Genomic DNA, 26,664 nt, shown 5'->3' with positions numbered 1-26,664 from the left:
TGGGAGCAGTGTTTAACAGAAAGTGGCAACTCTAAATAAGGATGTCTTTAGATGCAGTCATATCACTTCACACAGATAATGTCAAACAGCCATTGCTTGCCTGCAATACAAAGAGTTGGAGAAATGTTACGCACATGTTAAGTGAATGAAAAAGTGGTCGGTTTGTCACTGAAGTGGGGAAAACCAGAAGGGGACTAGAAGAGTGGGAAAATTTCTATGTAGGAGCTATATTTAATTGAGTGGAGAACTTTATTTAGAAAGCAAACAGTCATTTATAAGTAAGGCAGACTAGAGAACCTTAAACTGTTTGTTATGATTCCAGACAACCTAGTAGCCCTTTCCATTACCTTAGTTTTCTGCTTTGCCAGTTAATGAAAGACAGTGCTTATTGTTCATTATGATTTAATAATACAAGTGAGCTCTGGTATGTCATGGACTACAATAGTGTCTCCCAACCTTTTTTGGGTGAATGTACCAGTTTACCGGATTAGGTATTAGTCTCTATCAGTGTCCCTGGTTCCCAATTACCCAGAGTAGCCAAAACCTCCATGATGGGTGTGTGGAGTGCACACAGCTGACAAAAGGGCAGCAGTGAGGAATCATGGCTGAGTATGTAAGATCATTGTTAAGGTGATGAGGGGATTCTAGGTATCAGACATGAAAACCTAAAGTGTAATGGGAATCACTTCCTAAAACATATATGCACAGACCCATAAAAATAGCAGTATGAAAGACGTTACATTGTAGTTTAAATCATCCCTATTGTGGACATTGCTGCTATTTCACAGAATTTTTGTTTGTTTCCATAAAAGTTCTCCCTTCCCCAATGCTGTCACTTATTATATTTGGCATAATTACAAGATACTGTGGAAGGATGAGACTTCAGATTACTAGCATTTCCTGAGGATATCATAGGCTTCTGGTTAATGCTAGCTGGCATAAGGTAGTATATAAGTTGAAAGCCAAAAAAGACCCTTTATGTATTGCTTACTAAAAAGGATAATTCACATTTAAGTAAATAATGCACTCAAGACAGTTTCTGCCTTTTTTAAAATTAAAAGCTCTGTTACAATTACAGATAATTTTGGCTCAGCATGTCTTGTCAGTAAAGCTATTTTTACAAATGGAATTTGATATGTAGAAAATCAGACTTCAGATTGGCAATTAGGTTTTTCAAAACACAAACTATGTTTGTATGGTGAGCTTGAAGTTCTGAGTATTCAATGACTTACTTCAGGAAGGATAGACGTTAGCTTGCAGTAGGAAGGAAGTGGGGAACAGAGAAAATTGCATCCTTTTATTGTATGTCAGCACAGAGGAACCACACCAGAGGAATAAATGAACCAGTACAGATACAGCAGAACATTTGTTCTCCTCCCTTCTTCCAACCAATAACTAATGGATAGAAATTTGATAGCAGAATGTAATTTCTCTTATAGCAAAAGAGAAAACATTCAGTGACTTTGTAAATTCCTTCTCAAAACCTGTCAAGGAAGGAGGAGAATGGTATCTCTCGAGATAAATCCTGAAAGCACTGGAAATATTTGGGTGATGCAGTCTGTCTTCTTTAGATGGGCAAAAAGATGTTATGGCTATGCCCCGGTTTAGATGAATCATGGAGTTGACCTTTAGCAGAAAAGTATGGTATGATTCTGAGCCCTAACTTACTGAAGTGGAGAGAGTTCTCAAGCTTGTCTGAGCTACGAAGAACAAAACTTTGATAGAAAGGAATCATACTTCCTAGAAAGGAGTCAGAATTGATTTGAATGATAGTCTGTGAGGGTATTCAGCACTAGGTTGAAGTCTCCAAGTGGTCCATTTTCTGTTATCAGGTGTCTCAGTTGCTCAATGACCATGAAGAAGCTAGAGCTGTCTAGATGTACACGGGGAGGTATAGGGTTTATATAAACTCTGAATTCTGCAACTGCCACTGTTTAAACATTCCAACAAATTATTCTCATAAGCAGGCATCCATTTCCAGGTTCAGCTTTCTTTTAGTTACTTCAGGATAGCCAGTATGACTACCATGGATTTGGTTGTTTCTGATGTCACACCAGACTGAGAATGTTTTCTATATTTTCATATACATATTAAAGTAGACCAATTTTTTCACTACAAAAGGGTAGATTTCATCTTGTCTGAGAGGTACTTTTAATAGGCATGCCACAAGATTGAAGTAAGAAGGATCCTCATTCATGTGCAATAGGCTCTTGGATCATAAGCTAGCCCCATCTTGATAGACTGGCATTTGTAGCCAGGTTAACCATTGATAGGGTGTAAGAGGCATTCTTTCAATAGACTCCTGTTGCAGTGCCATTCTGATCAGCAGCAAGTTGATAGCTGAAACAGTTTCTTGAAGTCCTTTCACTCTAGTTTTCACTGCAGTGAAGAAAGCGCTGCAATGGCCTCAAGTGGAAGTAGACCCAGAAGACTACTGCTATACTTGCCACAGAGCCTAGAATTTGTACATAATCCTACATCCAGACCAGTGATAAGTAAAGCAGTGGCTGTGTTTGATATTGTTGCTTTTCCTCATCTGTCCTGCATCAAGTAGATGCTGTCTGCTACTTTACTGAATTAGTCTTCTAGGTACATGCGCTTCTGCAGTGGAACCAATGAAAAATTAGCTATATATCTCTAGGAACATGCCCACCTGGGAAAAGGCTTACTTTATCTGAATTTCAGTTTTGGCGCTCTCAAACAAAAATCTGCTGCTGCTAGGACAACCATCACTTTTGAGAATGTTCTGGGTGCTCTGCACACCAAATGAGGTATTGTTTCAGTATTGTGAATTAACGGATGTCAGAACTGGGATGTGTATCAATATTAGAGAGACCCAGTGAATACTCTCTCAAGTACACTGCCTGAATAATCAATTTAAATAGCTCCATCTTGAAAGCCAGGACTGAACACACAACTCTATTTTTGAAGGCCGTGAAGCAGATGGTGCGTATTCCCTATCCACTATGATCCTCTGGTAACTGGGATGATGGGTTATTTATAAGATGGTTGAGAGTATCCTGAACCCCTTGATGCTTAAAGAGCTCCAGATTGAACTAAGACTCTGCTGTAGGGTTTGGAAAACAATTCTATCTAGAAAGGATGCTATGTAGTCCAGAACTCAGCAATTCAAGGCTATGTTGACCCATGCAGTGAAGAAATGGAGGCATCCTCTTTTTGTTTATGAATAGATAGGTGTGCCTATAGGTAGGTGCTCTGGTCTCTCAAGGACTTTCTTATCAGATTATTGTCTCAGCCAGGAAGGAGGATATCTAGGCTCTCTAAACTTGCCTTTAGATGACTGGAATAAAGAATGTCTTCTATGTCATCTAGCCTGCATTATTCCTGAATTCCATTTGCCTGCAAAGGACTTCTCCTTTTTGAAGAATAACTTCAAAAATTACCGTAAATCCTTAAAAGGGGGTTATTACTGAAGGACTTGTCAATGTTACTTCAGTGAGGTATGGTTAATATGGTGTATTACAGGTTCGGTACCTTTGCAGCCTGACATCTCAAGAACACTGGGCCAAATTAATTCTTGTTCACATCCCTTAATATCACTTTGGCAGTATAAATACACTTTAAAATGGATGCAAACATCATTTACACCTGCTTTACAACTATTTCACATTGCTAGACCAGTGTACATGAGAATCAGGTGCATTGTGTAGACTGGAGAAGAAAATGAAGGCAACACTGACTGAAGTCATGCAGTTTCCCAGCAGCAGGTGATGTGGAGGATTCTTGTATCACTGATGAGCCAAAACCACAGCCAAATGAACCACATGCTTGTACTGATGACTAAGATTAGATCAGGGTCAGGGTAGCTGCTGTTACATGCCATGATTTATAGCTACTGAGGGCTAAGAATATGAAGCACATCAGGAAGGACAGGCCTCTTGTAGAGGGCATGTGGACTTACTATAATTCAGCAGGCAGAGGCAAAATGTTGGGTTTTTTGGTGTTTTTTCTAGAAACCATCATTCATGAATAAACAAAAATAATCCAGGAGAACCAAGGGAAGAATACAATGATGCTCTGAGTTCTCCTTAGTAACAAATATTTTGAGTGTGTGTGCAGGTTTACAAATATCTTAATTTTACTATAGCATGATACTGATTTTTGATGCTTTTTCATTCTTCCTTCTCTTGGCAACACCTAACTTCTCACATTCTTAGTGGCACTTTCTGAAAATGTCACCAGCATAAAATAAAAGTGCAATGTTGGTACAAACTGGCCACAATGTTCTTGTTAGTTGTGAATATTACCTACTAGGGACCATATTCAAGAAACAAAGCCATAATTTAGCTGTTGCACTTTGGAAGTCTCAGCAAGGCTGAGCATCTTCCAAAGCACTCATCATTTTCACAAGGAATTCAGTTCATATTTCTTTGTGCTTTTACTTTACACTATTCACTCTCTGCAGTCAGAAAACCCTTTTGTTTTTTTACATAGCCATCAAAGCGAGTATTGACAGGAAAGGTTGAGTTTTTATATGAGAAAATTATTCAGCAGCACTTCTTTTTGATGTAGTTCTCTTCTCCCTCTTACTACAGAGACATTACAAACCATAGTGTTAATGGCTTAATCTACCAGAAAGCAAGATGACAATATATTTGTGAAGAGGGGCCTATGACAAATAAAATTGTCAATTAATTCTTAGTCATACTTCCCTTCTTCCCATATCCTATCTTGGACACAGTAGGATGGTCAGTGAATGTAATAAGAAATACCCAGGGAAGAAGGGCTTATATTATTTTGCCACTTAAGGAATGTAAGACCTAAGGAAGTATCCCAAGATGCAGTGAAATCAAGTTAGTATAGTAATGCCATATAAACTTGTGAGGGGAAAAATAAGTTGCTGCCTTGCACACTTCAAATATGAATGACTAAGCCCTTACTGCCCAGAAAGTGGAGACTCCTCTGGAGAAGTGGCATGACTGACTGAGCTGCTACTGAAATAAATTCTCTGGCCCATTGTGGCAGCTTTGCCCTTGTGAACATAACTGTGTGGCTCAAACTCTTGTGAAAGAGGTACATAACATTTCAGAACACATGTAAACATCTAACATCCAACATGTCCTGGGAGAAAACCAGATTAACACAATGGGTGGAAAAACAATGAGCTAACTGATATGAAATTCCGTATTTACCATTGGGATGAAGTCTGGTGGAAGATCAAAAACTATCTTCTTGGGGGAGGAGGGAGAAACCTGAAGCAGAGGGGAGAAAAACTGAGTTCTCTCATTACTGATCTACTCATTTAGCAGAAGTGTTAGCAACTAAAAATACTACATTAGAAGACAGCAATTTCAAGGTGTTCTCAAACTCAAAGCATAGCCCTGTTCACACCTGTGAAACAAAGGACTAACCCTAGTGAAGGCTAAAATGATGACTAAAAGGTCTTTGCAAGAATAAAAAAAAATTCCAACCAGAATCCCGCTCTCTTATTGTTGCATGATTGCAGAAATGGGAAAGCAAAGATTTTAAGGCTGGTCTTGAACATTTTAGAAGAAAAGCCAAAACATTCAACAAGGGAAATTAAGGAGTCACCACTGAGGACAGCTAGTCTATTGCAAGATACCTTAAATTGCGGCAAATGCTTGTGAAAACTTGAAGGATGAGATTCCTCTCCCATGGAGTCAACTGCCTGGAGCTGATCCAATCTGTCAGAGTTGCTCATTCCCTGTAGGTACTGAAAACATGGTAATGAGGGAAGTACAAATAGAATAAAATAGAATGAAACCTGGAGGGATACAAAGCAGGACTTCTCCCAGGAGCTTAGTTAAGAACCTCCAAAAAGAAACTTCTAGTACTGCCCTGCTGCCTAGTTGTTGCATTGTGTGACGGGGTGTAGCAGCCCCGCACTGGTTCTGCAAGGGTTAATTCTTCTCTTTGGGCTGAGGAGGCCCCGCCCCCACAGCTCTGCTGGGCATGCTCCAGCTGCAACCAGGCTATAAAAGGAAACAGCTCAGCTCAGTCTGGGCTGACTGCTGTGGAGGAAGGAGGTATGCTGCATGCTCCTTTGGAAAGTCTGCCTGCACTCCGGATGTGGAGGCCAGCCAGACGGTGATGACCCAGGACCCCCAGGCTTGGGAAACCACAGAGTGAAGAGAAACTGAGAACTCTGAGATGGCAAGCCCCGGAGAAACAGGTAGGAAGTGACCCTGGGAAACTCTGTGGGGAGTTGGTTGTATAACTGGAGACTAGCTTGGCATGTTTCGGCAGGATCCCTGCCAAGCTGGTGACGGGTACCCCTACTAGCAACAGGGCCCTGGGTTGGGACTGAAAACAATCACAATTGGTTTAATTTAAAACTCATGTCACTATAAGGAATAACTGACATTAAGGGCCAGATTGTAACTTAAGTACTATCATTAATGATCTGGAGGATGGTGTGGATTGCACCCTCAGCAAGTTTGTAGATATGCTGGAGGGTAGGGATAGGATACAGAGGGACCGAGACAAATTAGAGGATTGGGCCAAAAGAAATCTGATAAGGTTCAACAAGGACAAGTGCAGAGTCCTGCACTTAGGACCACTGTTCCCTCTAAGCTGTGCGCACACAGATCCTAAACCCTGTGCACATGGCAAAACACCATGCGCACAAAAATTTGCACAGAAGCAAAACAATTTGCACACAAGAAATTTTTTGCGCACACGGCCTGTCAAAAATTAGAGGGAACATTGCTTAGGACGGAAGAATCCCATGCACTGCTACAGACTAGGGACCAAATGGCTAGGCAGCAGTTCTGCAGAAAAGGACGTAGGGGTTACAGTGGATGAGAAGCTGGATATGAGTCAACAGTGTGCCCTTGGTGCCAAGAAGGCCAATAAGTAGGGGCATTGCCATCTGACTGAGGGACATGATCATTCCCCTGTATTTATTCGACATTGGTGAGGCCTCATCTGGAGTACTGTGGCCAGTTTTGGGCCCCACACTACAAGAAGGATGTGGAAAAATTGGAAAGTGTCCAGAGGAGGGCAACAAAAATGATTAGGGGGCTGGAGCACATGACTTATGAGGAGAGGCTGAGGGAACTGGGATTGTTTAGTCTGCGGAAGAGAAGAATGAGGGAGGATTTGATAGCTGCTTTCAACTACCTGAAAGGGGGTTCCAAAGAGGATGGATCTAGACTGTTCTCAGTGGTATCAGATGATAGAACAAGGAGTAATGGTCTCAAGTTGCAGTGGGGGAGGTTTAGGTTGGATGTTAAGAAAACTTTTTCACTAGGAGGGTGGTGAAACACTGGAATGCGTTACCTAGGGAGGTGGTGGAATCTCCTTCCTTAGAGGTTTTCAAGGTCAGGCTTGACAAAGCCCTGGCTGGGATGATTTAGTTGGGGATTGGTCCTGCTTTGAGCAGGGGGTTGGACTAGATGACCTCCTGAGGTCCCTTCCAACCCTGATATTCTATGATTCTATAATCTCACTTTATTTGGTGTTCACATGACCATATTGCAGAGGAAGCAATGAGTCGTCATGGTTGAAAAACCCAAAACAGAATTTTTATTCCAGAAATAAACCACGCTGGTGTTTTTTTTTGTTTTGTTTTTTTAGTGAGGGTGGGTAAGAGTTTTCCATTTTTTCTGAAGCATTTACACAAACATTACATACTGTGACAGAGTGCTGGGAAAAGGGTTGCTGTTTCACCCCTCTGTCATGCCAGCTCCCATTTAGGGGGATAGATTAGAGCTGGCTGGAGATAACCTGGCCATAATTGGGGAGGCAGAGACAGCTACTGCCTAATTAGCCTTGGGCTGTATAAAAGCCTCAGGAGAAGGAAGCTGAGGAAGAGCAGAAAGAAAGGGAAAAGGCAGGGAGTGGAAGCTGGGAGGTAGCTCTTCCCTCCCTCCCGCCTGCAGATGGTGAAACGGTGGTGGGAACAAGGCTGTGAATAATCTGCACCTGTGGTTACTAACCCCAGAGTCTCCGAGTGACTTCATGGACCTAGCAGAGACAGGAGCCAACGGGGTCCTGCCGCAGTCTGCTGCACATACATATTTGAAATTTTTTTACACTGGAAATATGGTCTCTCTACCTTTACTCAGGGAATATAAACTTTAATTATCCTGAAAAGTGACAGAAAAGAAAAGTGATAAGGAAAACAATTCTTATTAAGCCTACTAAAAGTCAATAAAGTTACAGAACCGTCTAGAAACCTTGAGAGGAAGGGGAATGGGTAGCGATGATGTAGTTAGTTGGCAGAAGCAATTGTCCTTAGATGCTAAAGAGAGGGAATGGGTGAAGCTGTGAACTGTGTACAGACTGGATTATCTGGAATCTAAACACTTCTGGAAGATTAACAGGGCATGATAATGGGGCTCCATCCAAAGCTGGCTTCCTCATCTTACCTTTCAAAGTGGTGAATTCACTGATTTGTTCTTTCTTGTTATACCTAGTAAAAGTGAAAGTTGCTGCTGACTACTCCAAACTGGAGTGAACACATTACCTAACATCAGCATACAAATATATCTGATTCAAGGTCCTAAAGATGAAGGACAGGGTAAGCAACAAGAAAAGAAGGGAGCGAAGTAAAGAAAACAGATACATTTTTAAAAAATAAAATGTAAAAATTGTCAAGAGGGAAGCAAGATAGCAAAAATGTACTCATCTCAAAAAGTGCAGAAAACTGGGTTCTTTGGATTTTTAATGACTATATGTGCCATTGAATGAAACTTTTTTTATTGACGTGCAAGAGCAAAAAATTGATGAATTTGACGATCCCGTAAGTAAGATGTTTGATACCATTGTTGTTGCTGGAATGCATTCATGATAATAATTTAAAACCCTGTCCCTAGTCGTCTTGCAGTTCTTCAACATCTACTTTGTGTCTCTGACATATAAAAATGGCAAAAAATGAAATACTGATTGTGCCATTAGAAAAAATGAAAGGGAAAGATTTGAACTTGAAAAGAAAAGTTGCAATTTTCTTTACTGGTAACAGCATAAAACTCTGTGCTATAAAATTAGCAGTTTAAGGAAATGATTTAAGCATTTGCCCTTGATATGCTCTTTGAGATAGTAGATGGCAAATTAGAATCTACGAGATGCTGCAGATGAAGAAACAGAGGAAAAACCCAACATTAACCAATCATCTTGAATTAAATGTCAAACAAAAGAAATTACTTAATAAAGGCTACAAGCAGTCTCATAGGGAAAAATGCATTCGTACTTAATGGTATTGCTTCTTTATATGAAAAGGATATTGCATCTAAATTGGTCAAAATGCCATCCAAGAATATAGAGATTATTATAAGGAGATCTTGTGATTTGCTCAGCCAGTGAAAGTGATATGGAAAACTTAAAAGAACTGCTTAGGTATTATCGTTAACTTTTAAGATATGGATATTCAGAACACAATTTAAACCTCATGAACTAAGAAGTAATACTTAACACAGGCTTAAAGCACACACTGAAACAGTTCAAAAATTCTTCTGCACCACAATGAGGTTTCTGGTTGGCTGACTGAAAAAAGAGGATTGGTACCTCAGTTTGCCAATGTTTTTTTGGTGAAACTCTTAGAAATGTCTCCACATCTGCAACCAACTACTATAAATACGTTGACATTTGCACTGAGCCCAAAGAGGGCTTTGTTCAAAACACAGTTTGCATTTTACACAAGGGATTCTACAGAGACACACTAAAACCTTATCAGAGCAACCAAAGGAGCTTTTGGGGGGACTTGACTGATTACAGGCTGATCACCCTACTCCTGCAGTCTCAGTGAAAATCCAGCTTCATTAACCACCAAGAACTAGACTAACACAGGGCCAAAACTTAGGGATAACTTAGGGAAGCAATGGAGCTTTTGATGACTGATTCTAAATACATATGTGGAGCAGGGCTGGCCTTACCATGAGGTGAGCTGAGGAGGCTGCCTCAGGTGCCAGACTGTGGGGGCGGGGGGAGGTGACACTAGGACCCAGAGTGTAGAAAATTGTCTGCTGGTGGTGCGTATATATTCTCTCTGATCTAGATGCACGGAGATCGTGGAGTGCTGTGCTGGAGGAAGGAGGGCACAACAGACATAACTGGCAGGCAGGAGAAAAGGTGAGAAGGAATAACAGAAAGCTGCAGGGAGAGAGAGGAGGAGCAGCCTCTTATGTACCTCTCTAGCACCCCCAGGAGCCTGGACTCATTAACACCAGCTTCTCAGGGAGCTTCCTGTTTCCTGTTGCTTCCCTGAACCCACTTGAGGAGAACAGGCAGTCAACTGAAGTAGTAGGAGCCAGTTAGGACCCTAAGACGCTGATATCTTCCCTCACTCAGGCCCTGCTATCAGTCTGCTTATCTGTCCCCTTCAACTGAGTGAGAGCCACTATAGCTGGCACAGAACAGGAGTCATGAGTGGAAGAAGAAAACACCCCTCTGGGGCAGCATTCAGAAAAAGAAAGAAAAGCTTCCTTTGCTTTCTATCTAAGCAGGAAGGAGCTCTCCTGAGATACATAGACACAAATGTTCACGGTGAGCCTTCCAGCCCCAGTGAGGATGTGAGGGGTGAGGAGATGCCTGATATTCCAGTTAGTCAGAGTGCAGGTGACCTGGCAGCTACTGCAGCATCCATATCTCCATCTCAAATGGATGTAACCATGCACATTCCTGAAGAAAAGTGTAGATCAGAGAAGAGTGTGGTGGAGGAGCAAGAAACAGCTACTGCTGAGTTTAGTTCCTTAAGTCTAGATGATCCAGGACTGTGGACCCACTTGAGCAGTATCCTGAGGGACTTCCTTGTACTGCATGGGCCACAGCAAGTGAAAAACTTCATGTTCCCCAAAGACAATGAAAATAGAAGTGTCCATCCAACACATTACTGGCGTGAAATCCCCAATGGTGACAAAGTAGAGAGGCCATGGCTTATGTACTCAAAAACCCAGAATGCTGCATACTGTTTTTGTTGCAAACTCTTCCAGTCTAATGTTCCAGCCACATTGGGTTCTACAGGAACAAAGGACTGGAAAAATCTGGCTAGAAATCTGGCATGCCATGAGAAGGCAGCAAATCACTAGAGAGCATTCCATAGGTGGAAAGAGCTTGAGATGAGACTAAGGTTAAAGGGCACCATAGATGATCAGCATCAAGAGAAGATTACATCAGAGTCTCTTTATTGGCAAAATGTTCTGAAAAGGCTCATTGCCATTGTGAGAATGCTTGCAACCCAAAACCTAGCACTGCGTGGCACTTCAAATCAGCTGTATGTGCCAAACAATGGAAACTTCCTTAAAATTGTGGCGCTGATGGCTGAGTTTGATGCTGTACTCTAGGAGCATCTAAGAAGAGTCACCACCCAAGAAATGTACACACACCACTACCTTGGAAAAACAATTCAAAATGAGATCATACAGTTACTGGCAACAAAAGTCAAACAGCAGATTGTGGCAGATCTGTAATCAGCAAGATATTCCTCTGTTAGTCTGGACTGCACACCTGACATCAGCCATACGGAACAAATGACTTGAATGGTGCATTTTGTAACAACAATAGAACCTAGTGCAAATGTCCCTGCAATGGTGACTGTCAGAGAGCATTTTCTAGAATTTATTGACATTAATGATACTACAGGAGCTGGTATGACAAATGTGCTTCTTAAAAAGCTGGAAGACACGGCAATTGCGATAGCTGACATGAGAGGTCAGGGCTATGATAATGGTGCCAACATGAGAGGAAAGAACAGAGGAGTGCAGACACGGATCCGAGAGAAACCCTCAAGCTTTTTTTGTCCCATGCAGTTCTTAATCATTGAACTTGGTGGTCAGTGATGCAGCATCAGCTTCTAGTGAGGCTGCTGAATTTTTAAATGTAATTCAAAGCATCTATGCATTTTTCTCTGCATCAACTCATCGATGGCAAATTTTGAAGCAACATCTGGGAACATCCTCTCTGACACTGAAACCACTGAGTGCCACACGATGGGAAAGTCATAGGCTTTATCGCCTCCACTCGAAACACCAAATTGGGAAGATAGATGATGCCATAGTTGCCATTATGGAGGATAATGCTATGACTGCCACTGTTCTCCCACAAACAGTTCCTGAGGGAAATGGAATCACCAGAAACATACATAACTTCAAATTTCTGTGTGGCTTAGTGTTGTGGCACGACATACTATTTGAAATGTTGTAAGCAAGAGATGCCAAGGTGTTGACCTTGACATAGCTGGAGCAATGGAACAACTGGACAAAGCAAAGTCATACCTAGCCTTACCAGTGTGACAAAGTTCCTCCTCTGCCTTGGTGGGTCCTGCGCTTATTGGAGGATTTGCTCGTCTCAGAGGTTCACAGCAGCCCTCAGTTTGGCCACTTTTGTGGCTCAAATCTGCTGTTCACTCCGTTAGTCTCATTGCTGGCCACCATGGGGAAAAGGAAGAACAATCCCCACAGTCTCTGCTGATCCACCTAGTGGATCGGGGAACAGGTCAGAGACCTTCCCCTCTGGTGGAACCCACAGTCCAGGTCAACTCCTCCGGTATCAAGTAGGGAGTTGGGGGATGGAGGGAACCGAGGCCCGCCCTCTACTCTGGGTTCCAGCCCACGGCCCTGTGGATTGCAGCTGTCTACAGTGGCTCCTGTAACAGCTGTGTGACAGCTACAACTCCCTGGGCTACTTCCCCATGGCCTCCTCCTAACACTTTCTTTATTCTCACCACAGGACCTTCCTCCTGATGTCTGATAATGCTTGTACTTCTCAGTTTTCCAGTAGTATGCCTTCTCACTCTCAGCTTCTTGCCCCTCTTGCTCCCAGCTCCTTGCACGCACACCACAAACTGAAGTGAGCTCCTTTTTAAACCCAGGTGCCCTCATTAGCCTGCTTGTCTTAATTGATTCTAGCAGCTTCTTGATTGGCTGCAGATGTTCTAATCAGCCTGACTGCCTTAATTATTTCCAGAAAGTTCCTGATACCTTACCCAGGGAAAAGGGACCTACTTAACCTGGGGCTAATATATCTGCCTTCTATCACTCTCCTGTAGCCATCTGGCCCGACCATGTCACACTGGTTAGATGAGGGATTTCAAAACGTTCTGAAGAGTGCACAGAAGTTGGCAGAGGAACTTCACACTGAAGCTATTTTCCCACCCATTCAAGAATACAAGAGTCAGACATTTTGATTACAAAGCACGGGATAATCCCATAAGAGACTCCAAACAATTCAAAGTTGAATTCTTTACCAGGTGCTAGATTGTGCAATACAGTCAGTTGAATGTTTCATGCAGCTCAAGGAACACAGCAGTATATTTGGAATGTTGTATAATATTCCAAAACTCCTCACTGAAAAAGACCTACACCAGCAATGCAGGGCACTAGAGACAGTGCTGACACATGATGACATGCACAATATTGATGCAAGTGATTTAGGTGAGGAACTGAAAGCCCTTTCAAGGTACATTTCAGCAGGCTCAACTCCAAAGGCTGTTCTGGAATATACGTTCACAAATAAGATGACGGCCCTCTTTCCAAATGCTTTTGTTGCTCTGCACATACGTCTAACACTTCCTGTAACAGTTGCCAGTGGAGAACGCAGCTTCTCCAAGCTGAAGTTAATAAAAACACATCTACGCTCCACAATGACATAGGAGAGGCTGGTCGGCTTGCAACCATCTCAGAGCATGAGCTGGCCCACACTGTGGACCTTCAGGAAGCAGTTCAAATCTTTGCAAGCAAGAAGGCACGGAAAGCACCACTTCGATTATTCAAACAGATAAATGCCAGTGTTTACTATGCAGACAAGAAAAGTTTGAAAGTTAAGTGTTAAAATTTTTGAACAAGGCATTTTAAGTTGTTAGTTCTCCTTTATTGGGGTAGGTAGCAGAGCAGTACCATGAGAGGAGTAGAACAGGAAGAAAGCAGAATTGAGACCTTTCAACGTTTTGGCCCAAGAGAGGAGGCATGGGGGTGTCATTTGAGCCCCCTGCCTCAGGTGCCAAAATGTTGTGGGTTGGCCTTGATGTGGGTCTATAGTTAGTGCTGCATTAGAGGTAAATTTTCAGAAAATGTGGGAGAAACTGCAAAAACTGAGAAACTTAATTTTTAAAATATGTATTTTGATTTTTAAAATGTCTGACCATATGCTATACATGCATATACAATTTACAGAATTTTTCAAAATAAATTTTTCCTTACCCACCTAACCAACCAAGACTATCAACATCCCTACCCCATAATCCTAACATACCTTTCATAACCCATCACTTCTGAGTCTGCACAAATATTAATCCAGCATAGTTGCTACTATAATTGCTGAAGCTTGGCTCTTGACTGAGAGGGTCACGTGATCTTTTGCTAAACAGCAGATTCAGTAAAGAGTTACTGAGGCTGTGGTACATAAAGAAATCTATTGCCCCATACCCTTGGGGAAACAGTTTTCTATGTTAAATCACAACTCCCATCAACATGTTATTGTATAATTATGTGGATTGTGAGTTGCTTTCTGCTAAGTCTTCTCTTTTTTTACACTACAATCCCTGTATGTGTGTTTATAATTCTCCATAATCTAAAGTGAACTTCAAAAACAGGAATATGAAATGATACATATGTTAAACGCTTGCAGATTAAAATAAACAGATTCTAACAAATTAGAATTTATAGTTAACCCCATTACCTGGGTGAGTCAAGAGCTCTCACATCAGCTCCAGCGAAATTTGCATGCATGTTGCATGATTAGAAATCCAGGCTCCAAAAGGAAAAAATAATGAAAATAGTAGAGACACCAAGAAACATGAGTATTCCCTAAGGAAGAGGAAAGAACCATATACTCGATTATATTTGGTAGCTATCCGTTTCTTGAAAATTTAGCAGGATTCAAAAGATGACTGGACATTTATATGGATAACAAGAATCTGAATTTTTACAGTAAGGAATAAAAAAAACCCCAAGAGCTTTGTATGGGAAATAAAAGATCAAGCTTTTAAACCAACCTTTAAATATTGGGGATTAAGATTTCCCTGGGGGCAAATTATTCCCAAACTGTCTATTGCTGGGTTTTCTTGAATCTTCCTCTGAAGCAGCTTCTACTGGCTACTGCTGGAAGTACAATACTGGAATAATTGAACCAGTGGTCTGATCTGGCACAGCAATTCCTATGTTTTAGGAGGTGCTCAGTGATTTAGCCTGTCTTGAAAATACACTTGAGTTTCTGATAAGAAATGACAATTAAACATGGGCTAAATTAAGTTTACAAAGTGGTGGTCCTTGTTTGGTGGGGACTTATTCCAACCAACTTCATATGGAAAATCCTCAGTCACACCATGTGCTTTGCATTTCCCTCTAGCTTCCTTGTATAACCCCTTATCTCATGAAGACTGTCCAATAGTGTGGATTCTGTTTGAGTTGGCACACTGTGCTCCTTCCCTTTGCCATATATTGCTTTAACTACTTCAGTTTCATTGGGAGTCTCTTTATAGTATAATGAATATTGTTTAGACCTCTGATTGGCCTCCTGTGTGTGTGTGTGTGTGTGTATACATTCCTGCTTCACAATCTTTTGAAAAGGCTCGAACTCTGAGTATAGGGCCCACAGTTTCCCTCTCCTGGCTTGTGCATTCCTCCTCCTGTCCTGGGTATTCCTATTTAATACCTTTCCAGGCTGTATTTTAATGAGACCATTCTGTAAGTGACAATTTATTTCGGAAAGCAAATGCAAGAAACAAAATCAAGCAAAGATGAAGGCTTCACTGAATCTTTTTTTAAGAGCAATGAACTGCTTAGTGAATTCCACCACATGCTGCCACCAAAATTCTATTATAGTCAAGGCGTGCAGTTCATAAAATTGTCAAACGTTAAATGGAGACAGCTCCCTGGGTGACTACAGGTTAATCTAAATTGCTGACAGAAAAGAAATGAGATTGCAGATGTCTGCCAATTCATTTTTCTTGCTATCATTTTAGCAAGCAGAATAATCTCTAAGGTCATGATCAATTAGACGAGAAGGAATGTTACTGTTTGTCATTTGCTACAAGTCTATTAACATGTTGGTATCACGTACATGAAAAAGAGGATTTTGTGATATAAACAACACTAGCTGAACGCAAATGGAGAACTCTCCAGCTGAAAGTAATCGTGATCATTACTGGTCTTGCAACTAGTTCATTTCCTTAGCTTCCAATTTACAGTCTTGAAGGTCTGATATAAAATCCATATAAATGGAGTTCACCTGAATCAATTAAATCAGCATGGAATAATCTGCAAGAATTGAATAATAATCCCAAAAGGTTGGCATTAAAACTTTCTTTCTAGTCAATTTAGAGTTGTTTTCAAATATCAGGCAGCAAGTATCCAAGATAAAGCAAAACAAGTTGGCTTGAAAGTGTTTTAAATTCATCAGTATTATATTGGGGCAAAGAGCTGCCCCAGCCCAGGCTATAGATATGCACACATCCTTTGGGTGAAAGTACTCTATTAGTTTAATCCTGTTATTCAGTGGCAGGGTTATCTGTTCTATTCAGGGAATGAATAGAGAATTTCAAAGGTTTAACATTCTCAGACTCATGATCAATATTGCAATAGATAACAGACAAGTGCTTTCATATGTGTAATATGTTTCACTGTTGGCAAATAGGAGCTACAGCAATGGTTCAATACAGGAGCCGCAAAATTACACAAGACCTTGCGTAATCTATTGCTGGCCCCACCCTGTAATTTGTGTAACAATACATGTAGGAATGTACAACACTATTTTTCATTCATTTGTCATTTTCAACAGCGTAATCTTGCATGCGATCCTACCTTCACCAGCAGAAGGGAACTATCAATCAGATTATACATCCGAACACTAGGAGATAAGCAAGGCATTGTACTTACTTTTGGTGTTGGGCAGGACGCAGTGGAGAGACGAGAGGTGGCCTGGGCACGAGGAGATTCTGAAGGGGTAGTGCTGAGGGAGGCTGTGTCTCGTGGGAGCACCTGAACACCACGAGAAATGATGGAGTCTGGAATCTGAACAGGACGAGATGCAGTTAACAGTCCAAAATATATCGTACTTAAAAATGACTCAGAATCTTACATCTGAATCCAAAACTGCTTACAATACCCCATCTCTCTCTGCCCAGCCTTCTTCAGAATCCTGTTCTGGTAGCAAGAATGCCACCTTTGGTAATTCCAAAACAATCCATCAGCAAATATAAGGTCAGATTCTAACCGCAGATGCACAGAACATACCACAATTTGTCTTGAAAAATTCACGACTGCATTCAGACACACCACAATATAAACAACCAATCAACCAATTCAATGTGGGAGGGGACTAAAAGGGTCAGGGGATTGACAACAACATATGGAACTTTTTGCCTCTAAGACTAAGGTTCAAATCCAACATAAGCCAATAACGACCAAAAGATTACCACCACACAATAGTTCTTTCATGGCCTGTCTAAAAGGAGTTAGACTCCCAATCCAGTTCCTAGTGGACTGGTGTCCAAATCACAAGACCAATACCACACATAGCATTAATTGATCCCTCTGACAATCTAAGAACAGAGGTCAAGAACTGAATACATTTTCCTTTTTATTCCATGTAGTGAAGTTGTTGTTCTAAAAAAAATTAAGTGAATTTGGTGCTGATGAAGGGTGCTGCGTTTATAGCTCTGGAACCTGAAGTCTTATATTTATCCAGAGAGAAAGACAGAGCAAGGGCAGCAGCACAACCACCGTTATCTTTACCAACCCACTGCTGTGCCTTGGTCTTTTGTTTTCCATACGTCATTTGTTTTCAAATGTCTGGCCTGCCATTTTTTAACTGCAATTTAAGGGCCAGATCCTTAGCTGGTGTAAATCAGTGTACTTCCTTTGAAATAAATGGAACTATGCTCATTTATACCAGTTTACGAGCAAACCTAACTATTTAATTGTGTATGCTGGGTTATGAAAGTAAATCTAGCCTTTAGTTTTCTTTCTAGCTCTTTTGCTCAGTTTTCTGTCCAATGCCAAGGAAAAGAGGAAACACGGTGGATTTAAGAGACAGATTTTCTTGCTTCTAAAATATTAAGTTTCAGAAAGCTTCTATCTTCCTATCACTGTAATACTTATATACAACCAACCAGAGATACAAAATTGTCTATTATAATTGGACTGCCAGTTCAAATTATTCATTCACTTTTTCATGTTTTTATAATCTTGTAAGACCTAAAACATGACTTTTGAGTTCCAGAAGTCAGAGAAGTGAGTTCTAAGGGCTGTGAGGGCTGGTTCTACAATATATATATTTTTCTCCCTATACTGTGTAATGTTTTCCATACAGCTGTCTTCAAAGTCACACTCCATTATTTTAATCTCCTACTTTTTCTGAGACAGCCTGGCTATTTGGCCAAGTTGTCCTTATTTAGTGGTATTTACTCCCCAATCACAACTGACTGTATGGTGTAGAGTTGATCATGAAATACCAGCTCCAATACATTAGAGCTTTAAAATAATTTTTGCATTTCTCTCCTCAATGAGAGTTTCACAGTCTAATAGATCAATACAGTATCCTGTTTCAATTTCCAATGACTAGCCAAAGGCCAACATGAAACATGTTTCGGTAGTGGGCACAAGTGAGAACAAGGGGCAAAGCCAGAAGTCAGGTGCTGTGAAAGAGGTGGGCTTGTCAGGGTGCTGCAATCTGGATCCTACTCAGACATCTTTTTAATGAGCTTCTGGCTACTAGGGGCTGCAGTGTAACCAACTAATACACCCTTCACAGCATTTCTTGACATAAAGGGCATCTGAATTTGGAGAAGTGGAAGCAGAGCAGGGATAGGCCAGGGGAAGAAGCAGGTAGACTGGGGACAACAAGTGGCCTGGCCAGGGTATTCTTACTGTCCTGGTGGTTTTTGCACCTGAAATGGAATATAAGGGCCACTGAAATGGGGGTGCAATTTGGGTAGCCTTGATGCCTGTCCTAGCCTGAACAACGGACCTTAATAGGGGAGGCATAAGCTGCCTCCCCGCTTAGTCCCTGTGCTGGCACATACCCCACAGCAAGAATGAATTTAGCCCTGGGTGTCTGATAACTATGAAGCTTCCCTTCCCACTCCTACCCTCCACTGCTGGAAAGTAGAAGGATCTCTTTTCCTCAGGCTCACCATGTTCTTGACAATCTTCTTGACTATCACAAGGGTAGGGAGTTCTTCATGAATGTGTTCCTCCTCACCTTTCCTGCCTTCTGCACAGGAATAGTTTTCTCCTACTCTACCCTTCCACCAGCCACTTTGCGGCTGCAAGGATGAGTTGTTTATGGATCTCTACCATTCTCCTCCTTTCCCAGTATCCTGGGTGTTAGGTATATGAGTTTGTGTGTTTGAACTCATAGTCCCCCAGCTGTCCCCATTTGTATGCTCTAATGATTAGCTTGAGTGCTGTCTTTTCTGTTGCTCGCAACTTTCCCAGTCAGCAGGGTGACATGGAGATAATTCTGGCCCGTTTCACTACTGAACACAGGATTATGAATTGGTGACATGGACATTCTGCTGGCACTTGAGAAAGCTATAGGCAGCTAAAGACGCATTGGAACCCTCTGTCTGTAGATTGAGAGAGACACTTCTGCATCTGCTCACATTCAGAAGATCACTGTCACAGCCCATATGGCAAGAAACCTAACTAAAATACCAAATAAAACAGATTCTCTGGAAATAGATGTCTGAGGACCCACTGGTCAGGGGAAGCTTTTCTACTGCCAAAAATGAAGTAGTGGGTTTTTCAAACCCTGAGTCAGGATAAGGGCTAGTGGGCCCAGGAACTACCTTTCATTATCCTAAAAACTTTTTCTTAAGACCTTGTGTCTATAACACATGCTTTTTGGAAATACATTTTATTCTTAATTAAAAATCAGATTGTCATAAATGTGCACATAGTACATACAGCAACCATATGGACATTAAGGTGATAAGTAACAGTCAGCATGCATTTGTCAAACAAATCATCTCAAATCAACCCGAGAGCTTTCTTTGACAGGGTAACAAGCCTTGTGGATAGGGGGGAAGTGGTAGATGTGGTATATCTTGACTTTACTAAAAGCTTTTGATACTGTCTCGTATGACCTTCTCATAGACAAACTAAGGAAATGCAACCTAGATGGAGCTACTATAAGGTGAGTGCAAAACTGGTTGGAAAACCGTTCCCAGAGTTATCAGTGGTTCACAATCATGCTGGAAAGGCATAATGAGTGGGGTCCCACAGGGATCAGTTCTGGGTCCAGTTCCGTTCAGTATCTGTGTTAATGAGTTGGATAATGGCAGAGAGTACACTTAAAAAGTGTGTGGACAATACCACACTGGGAGGGGTTGCAAGTGCTTTGGAGGATAGGATTAAAATTCAAAATGATCTGGACAAACTGGAAAAATGGTTGAAGTAAACAGGATGAAATTCAATAAGAACAAATGCAAAGTACTCCACTTAAGAAGAAACAATCAGTTGCACACACAAAAAATGGGAAATGACCGCCTAGGGAAGGAGTACTGCAGAAAGGGATCTGGGGGTCATAGTGGACTACAAGCTAAGTATGAATCAATAGTGTAATACTGTTGCAAAAAAAGCAAACATAACTCTGGGATGTATTAGCAGGAGTGTTATAAGCAAGACACGAGAAGTAATTCTTCCGCTCTACTCCACACTGATTGGGCCTCAACTGGAGTATTGTGTCCACTGCTGGGTGCCACATTTCAGGAAAGATGTGGAAAATTGTAGAAAGCCCAGAGAAGAGCAACAAAAACAATTAAAGGTCTAGAAAACATGACCTATGATGGTAGATTGGAAAAATTGGGTTTGTTTAGTCTGGAAAAGAGAAGACAGAGGGACATGATAACCATTTTCAAGTACATAAAAGGTTGTTACAAGGAGGAGGGAGAAAAATTGTTGTTGTTAACCTCTGAAGATAGGACAAGAAGCAATGGGCTTAAACTGCAGCAAGGGAGGTTTAGGAAACCTATGGAAATGAATGGAAAACAAAGAAGTATTACATTGATGACTCAGAATCAAATGAAATATTAACACACCCATCCCAATTCCCAAAACTTCAACGTTTCTCAAGTAGATATTTAAGAATTTTCAGTTGGAACCATTGGCAACATGAAAACATTCGTCACAGAAATTACAGCAGAAGTTATACCAATTCCATAATGAAGGGCCCAATCATGCAAACTTTATTCAAATGAGTAATCCTTACTCACAAGTGTAGTTTACAAAAGTCATGCCCCGTGAGGGCTTTCAGGGTCAGGCCCTAAAATTACAACTATCTTTTCTTTATAATCCCACTTGTGACCCTTCTATCACTAATCTTATCAAAACAAAATCTCTCCACATGAAATTTCTCATGTGTGAACTCTTGCCAAAGGAGAATTTGGGGGAAAGTTTGAGATTAATTAAGCAAGATATTTGTGAAATATGAGAGTTTGAAAAATAAAGGTATTCCAGTTTTACATACGGAATATAATGGGAAGATGTAAATTAGCAGCTACTAAAGCCATACATTTTTAAAATCAGCAAGTCTGGATAATTTGCATCCAAGAGTTTTAAAAGAGCTGGCTTCTGAGAGCGCTGATTTTCAATAAGTCTTGGAACACTGGGGAAGTCCCAAAATTCTGGAAAAAAGCTAATGTGCCAATTTTCAAAAATGGTAAATGAGATGACCCAAGTCGTTATAGTGCTATCAGCCTGACATTGATCCCAGACAAGATAATGGAACAGCTGGTACGGGATTTGATTGATTAATGTCAATCAACATGGGTTTATAGAAAACAGATCTTGTCAAACTAACGATATCTTGTTTTGCTGTGATTCCAAATTTGGCTGATATAGGTAGAAGTGTTGTTGTAATATACTTAGACTTCTGTAAGACATTTGACTTGGTACCACATGACATTTTGATTAAAACACTAGAAAGTAGGGCTGTCGATTAATTGCAGTTAACTCACGCGATTAACTAAAAACAATTAACTGCGATTAAAAAAATTAATCGTGATTAATCGCACTGTTAAACAATAGACTATCAATTGAAATTTATAAAATATTTTTGGATGTTTTTCTACATTTTAAAATATATTGATTTCCATTACAACACAGAATACAAAGTGTACAGTGCTCACTTTATATTTTTTATTACAAATATTTGCACTTTAAAAATGATAAAAGAAATAGTATTTTTCAATTCTCCCCATACAAGTACTGTAGTGCAATCTCTTTATTGTGAAAGTGTAACTTACAAATATAGATGTTTGCAGTTACATAACTGCACTCAAAAACAAAACCATGTAAAACTAGAGCCTACAAGTCCATTCAGTCCTACTTCTTGTTCAGCCTATTGCTAAGACAAACAAGTTTGTTTACATTTACGGGAGATACTGCTGACTGCTTCTTCTTTACAATGTCACCTGAAAGTGAGAACAGGCGTTCGCATGGCACTTTTGTAGCCGGTGTTGCAAGGTATTTACATGCCAGATATGCTAAACATTCATTTGTCCCTTGATGCTTCGGCCACCATTCCAGAGGACATGCTTCCATGCTGATGATGCTCGTTAAAATAATGCATTAATTAAATCTGTGACTGAACTTGGGGGAGAACTGTATGTCTCCTGTTCTGTTTTACCCACATTCTGCCATATATTTCATGTTATAGCAGTCTCGGATGATGACCCACCACATGTTCGTTTTAAGAACACTTTCACAGCAGATTTGACAAAACACAAAGAAGGTACCAATGTGAGATTTCTAAGGATAGATACAGCACTCGACCCAAGGTTTAAGAATCTCAACAGTGCCATGCAAATGCCTGTTCTCACTTTCAGGTGACATTGTAAACAAGACATGGGCAGCATTATCTCTTGCAAATTGTAACCAAACTTGTTTGTCTGAGCGATTGGCTGAAGTAGGACTGAGTGGACTTGTAGGTTCTAAAGTTTTAAGTTTTATTTTTGAATGCAGTTTTTTTGTACATAATTCTACATTTGTAAGTTCAACTTTCATGATAAAGAGATTGCACTACAGTACTTGTATTAGGTGAATTGAAATATACTATTTCTTTTTGTTTTTTACAGTGCAAATATTTGTAATTAAAAATATAAAGTGCGCACTGTACACTTCGTATTCTGTGTTGTAACTGAAATAAATATTTGAAAATTTAGAAAAAATCCAAAAATATTTAAATAAATGGTATTCTATTATTGTTAACAGTGCGATTAATCACGCTTAATTTTTTTTAATCAATTAATTTTTTAAATTTCTTGACAGCTCTAGTATAAATTGTTTGGTATTCATTTAAATATTGATATATAGGGCATAAGTGTGTGGTTTTTAAAGGGTCTTTGTTTTAAATTCTCCAGAGAGGTGTGCAGTTATTTAATATTATACTGAATATTCATTAAGTGGAACAGAAGAATCCAAACGGGGTTGTGACAGTCTTATGAATATTCCCCTTTGGTTCAAAGCTCGGCCTCAAAGAAACCTTAAGAGGGAAGGTTAAAGTCTGGGACGAGTCATGATAGGGACTGAAAGGCTGCCATAAGGACTTTAACATAAGGAGATAAGGACTTTCCCTCTCTGCATAAATCTTGTCAGTTTCTACAAAGAAAAAAAACCCAGACACAGAAGCCCCCTTCTCCTTTTTATATCCGTCTCCCCATCACTCTTTCATCCTTTGCCTCAGTCACAGACACTGGGACTGCTTCACAGGTTTTTTCTCTAAACCCTGCACCTGCTTCAGTGACTCCATCCCCTTCCATCTCTTGAGTTCCCTCACCCCCACTCTCACTCCTACCTTTACCCTTCTCAACTTTTCATTCTCCTCAGGGTTCTTCCCCTTACAACATAAAACATACCTGGTCTCTTCCATCTTAAAGTCCAGCCTTGACCCCTTATCTCCCATAAATTGTTTCATCCCCTTTTACCACTTCATCTCTAAGCTACTGCTAAGATAATCCTCCTTGCATGCTTCTTTATTTCAATTGCCTCCATTGGCTCTCCCTCTTCCATAGCACCAAACATGAACTTCTTGTCCTAACTTTTCTAGCTCTTGATAATCTAATTCTGTCCTACTTGTTCAACTTTTATCTTATCTCAAGGTAAATTTATGTCTTTTCTCTGCCAGTGATATCAGCCATGATTGCCCATTTCTCTGAAAAGCACTTTCACGCTTTCTCCCATGCTGCCTCTGACAAGTGGGAAAAGCTCCCAGAAAAATCTGAAAAACCATCACCTTATCTTTCTTTATTCCATCCTTAAAACTCACCTGTTCCATGGTGCACACAGTAAACTGCAATCTGAAAATACTTAGAGGTGGCAAGTTGTGATTATTGACTTGATTAATTAAGAATTGTGCACAAAAGAGCAGTGGCACAGGAGCCAGCAAACAGAGCTTGACTGGAAGGAAGATTGGGGAATGGGCTATGCATTGGTCTGCTTTTGGTTTTTGCATTTGTAGGGTGTTTTTGGTTTTTTGACAGGAGCTTAGGAGGGAAGGCTATGACAGCTGCAGAAGTATCAGTGGTAGGGCCCTGAAGAAGGGAAGAGACAATGAAGTTACTGGATGTGGCACTTGTGGGATGTACATTATTCTGGAGAGGGTGTGATACAGCGTGGCCAGAGGGCAGCAGGAGAGTGTTAGAAGGGAGCCTTATTCCCTGTAGAGGGAAGAAAGTTTGCTATCGATTAATGAAAGCACCTGAAGCCAATTAGAGCACCTGAAGCCAGTCACCTGATAAAACCCCCCTGCTTCAATCAGACAAGGGAAGGAGTTGAAGCAGAGTGGATTGGTGTTGGAGTAGAGAGCAGTTTGGAGGGAAGCAGAGGAGAGTTTGAGAAGTGCTGCAGTGGACTAAGAAGACCAAGACCCTAGGTAAAGGGACACCTGGTTTGTGCAGAGGGAGGGCAGGAAGCCCCACAAGCTGAAGGGCAGGAGAGGGAAGTAGTCCAGGGGAAGGAACCGCTAGTTCAAGCGGTTTACTGCTATCCCTAGGGCCCCTGGGGGGACCCGGAGTAGAGGGCAGGCCTGGGTCCCTCCCTCTCCACTCCCCTCCTCTAGGACACTAGTGGGGCAGTTAATACCCCAGTTCAGGGGTGAGAAATGGTGCCCTGAACCCTCCCCAAGAAGAGAGAGCGCGAGACCCATCAAAGTAGTGCCAGAAATTTGCCCCAGGGTACCTGAAAGTTGCTTCATTTGCATAAAGTGCCACTTGATAGATCTGATGGAAGAGAAAATGGAGATGTAGCTAGAAACTAGAGTTTCAAAGGGGAGTGGGGCAGATGATGGAGAGAAGAAGAGAGAAGGCTGAAAGGAAAACTCAAGACTTGCAGATGCCAGCTGGACCAGAGGACTCTGAGAGCAGACTGCTGGATTAGGAAAGTGACCAGTGGAAACATGACTATGAGAACAAGGCAGAGGAAAAGACTGGCTAGCAAAGGAGAAATAGAGCTGAGGAGCAGGTTTGCTGAGTTGGAAAAGGAAGGGGAAAGGCAGGCAGTACCAGAAGATGAGAGTAAAAAAGAAGAGAAGAGCAGCTAGTCTTACAAGAAGAGAGGAAGAGCCAGTGGAGATCACCAGAGTTTGGAGCCCCAGGAGGATAGAGGATGAATTGCAGAAGATTGCAAATGACAACAGAAAAAAAGACTTGCAGCCAGAAAGAACAGAAGGGGGAAGGCTGGAAAATTGTACCAACAGGCAGGGGTAGGTCTATGCTACTGGAGACTCCCTACTAGGAAGAACAGACAGGCCTGTCACCAGATAGGCTGGATCACAGAAGGGTGTACTGTCTGCTAGGATCTAAGATACAGGGTGTGGACCAGAAGTCGAAGAGGATCCTAATTGTCCTTCATATGGGAACAAATGACACTGCTAGATTCCTGCTGGAATGCATCAAGGAAGAATACACCAGGTTGGGGAAGACGCTTAAAGAAATGATCTTCCGGTGATCTGCAGTGGGATTCTACCTGTCCATAGAGGAGAGCGAATGCAAGATAAGATTATAATCAACAGATGGCTCAGGCAATGGTGTAAATGACAGCTTTGGGATGATCAACTGCTGGGAGGCATTCATGGACAGAGAACTGTTCTTAGGTGATGGACTCCACCTGAGTAGGGAGGGAAATTAGACATCTGGGCTGGGAGATGGCCCATCTGATTAAAAGAGCTTTAAACTTGGAATTTGGGGTGATGGCTGGAAGATGCTCCATGTAATCTTCCCACCTGATTCGAATACTGAGCGGGAGGAAAATCAAGTAGGAGAGGACACAGTAATGGAGAAAGGAACAATAGAAGGTAGTAGCAAGGACAACGTGAGGAACGAAAATGTGAGTACCACTGATAGTAACTAAGTTAGGCAATACTGGCAGTAAAATGTACCTGAAGTAAGGAATCTGGGCAAAGCCAAGCAGAAACAACTAAGATGTCTGTACACCAATGCAGGGAGCCTGAGTACCAAAATGGATGAACTAGAATTACTGGTGCAGGAAGTAAAACTAGGTATTAAAGAGATAATAGAAACACAGTGGAATAGTAGTCATGACAGGAATATAGATATTGAAGGATATGTGCTGTTCAGGAAAGACAGAAATAGAGGTAAAGGTGGTGGAGTAGCATTGTATGTTAATGATGAGGTAGATTATAAGGAAATTAGAAGCGATAGAAAGGATAAAATAGAAACTTGGTCAAAATCACTTGGGGAAAGAAAGGTAACAGAGGCTCCACTGCGACAGTACTTGGGGGCTGCTA

The 26,664-nt window shown here is 41.2% G+C and overlaps 1 protein-coding gene across 13 annotated transcripts in view; it reads right to left on the bottom strand.

The window, feature by feature from the left end:
- GPHN (gephyrin) overlaps positions 1 to 26,664 on the bottom strand; it is a 579,614-nt gene that overhangs the window by 176,654 nt on the left and 376,296 nt on the right. For all 13 annotated transcript variants that reach the window (XM_074955494.1, XM_074955495.1, XM_074955482.1 and 10 more), the window contains one exon: positions 16,794 to 16,928. In XM_074955494.1, coding sequence (XP_074811595.1) covers positions 16,794 to 16,928 — 135 coding nt within the window. The remainder of the gene's footprint in view (positions 1 to 16,793; positions 16,929 to 26,664) is intronic.

This window comes from Natator depressus, chromosome 6 (genome assembly GCF_965152275.1).
Source record: "Natator depressus isolate rNatDep1 chromosome 6, rNatDep2.hap1, whole genome shotgun sequence".
NCBI lineage: Eukaryota > Metazoa > Chordata > Testudines > Cheloniidae > Natator > Natator depressus.
The sequence above is the reverse complement of the archived record's forward strand: the minus strand, read 5'-3'. Positions and strand labels throughout refer to the sequence as shown.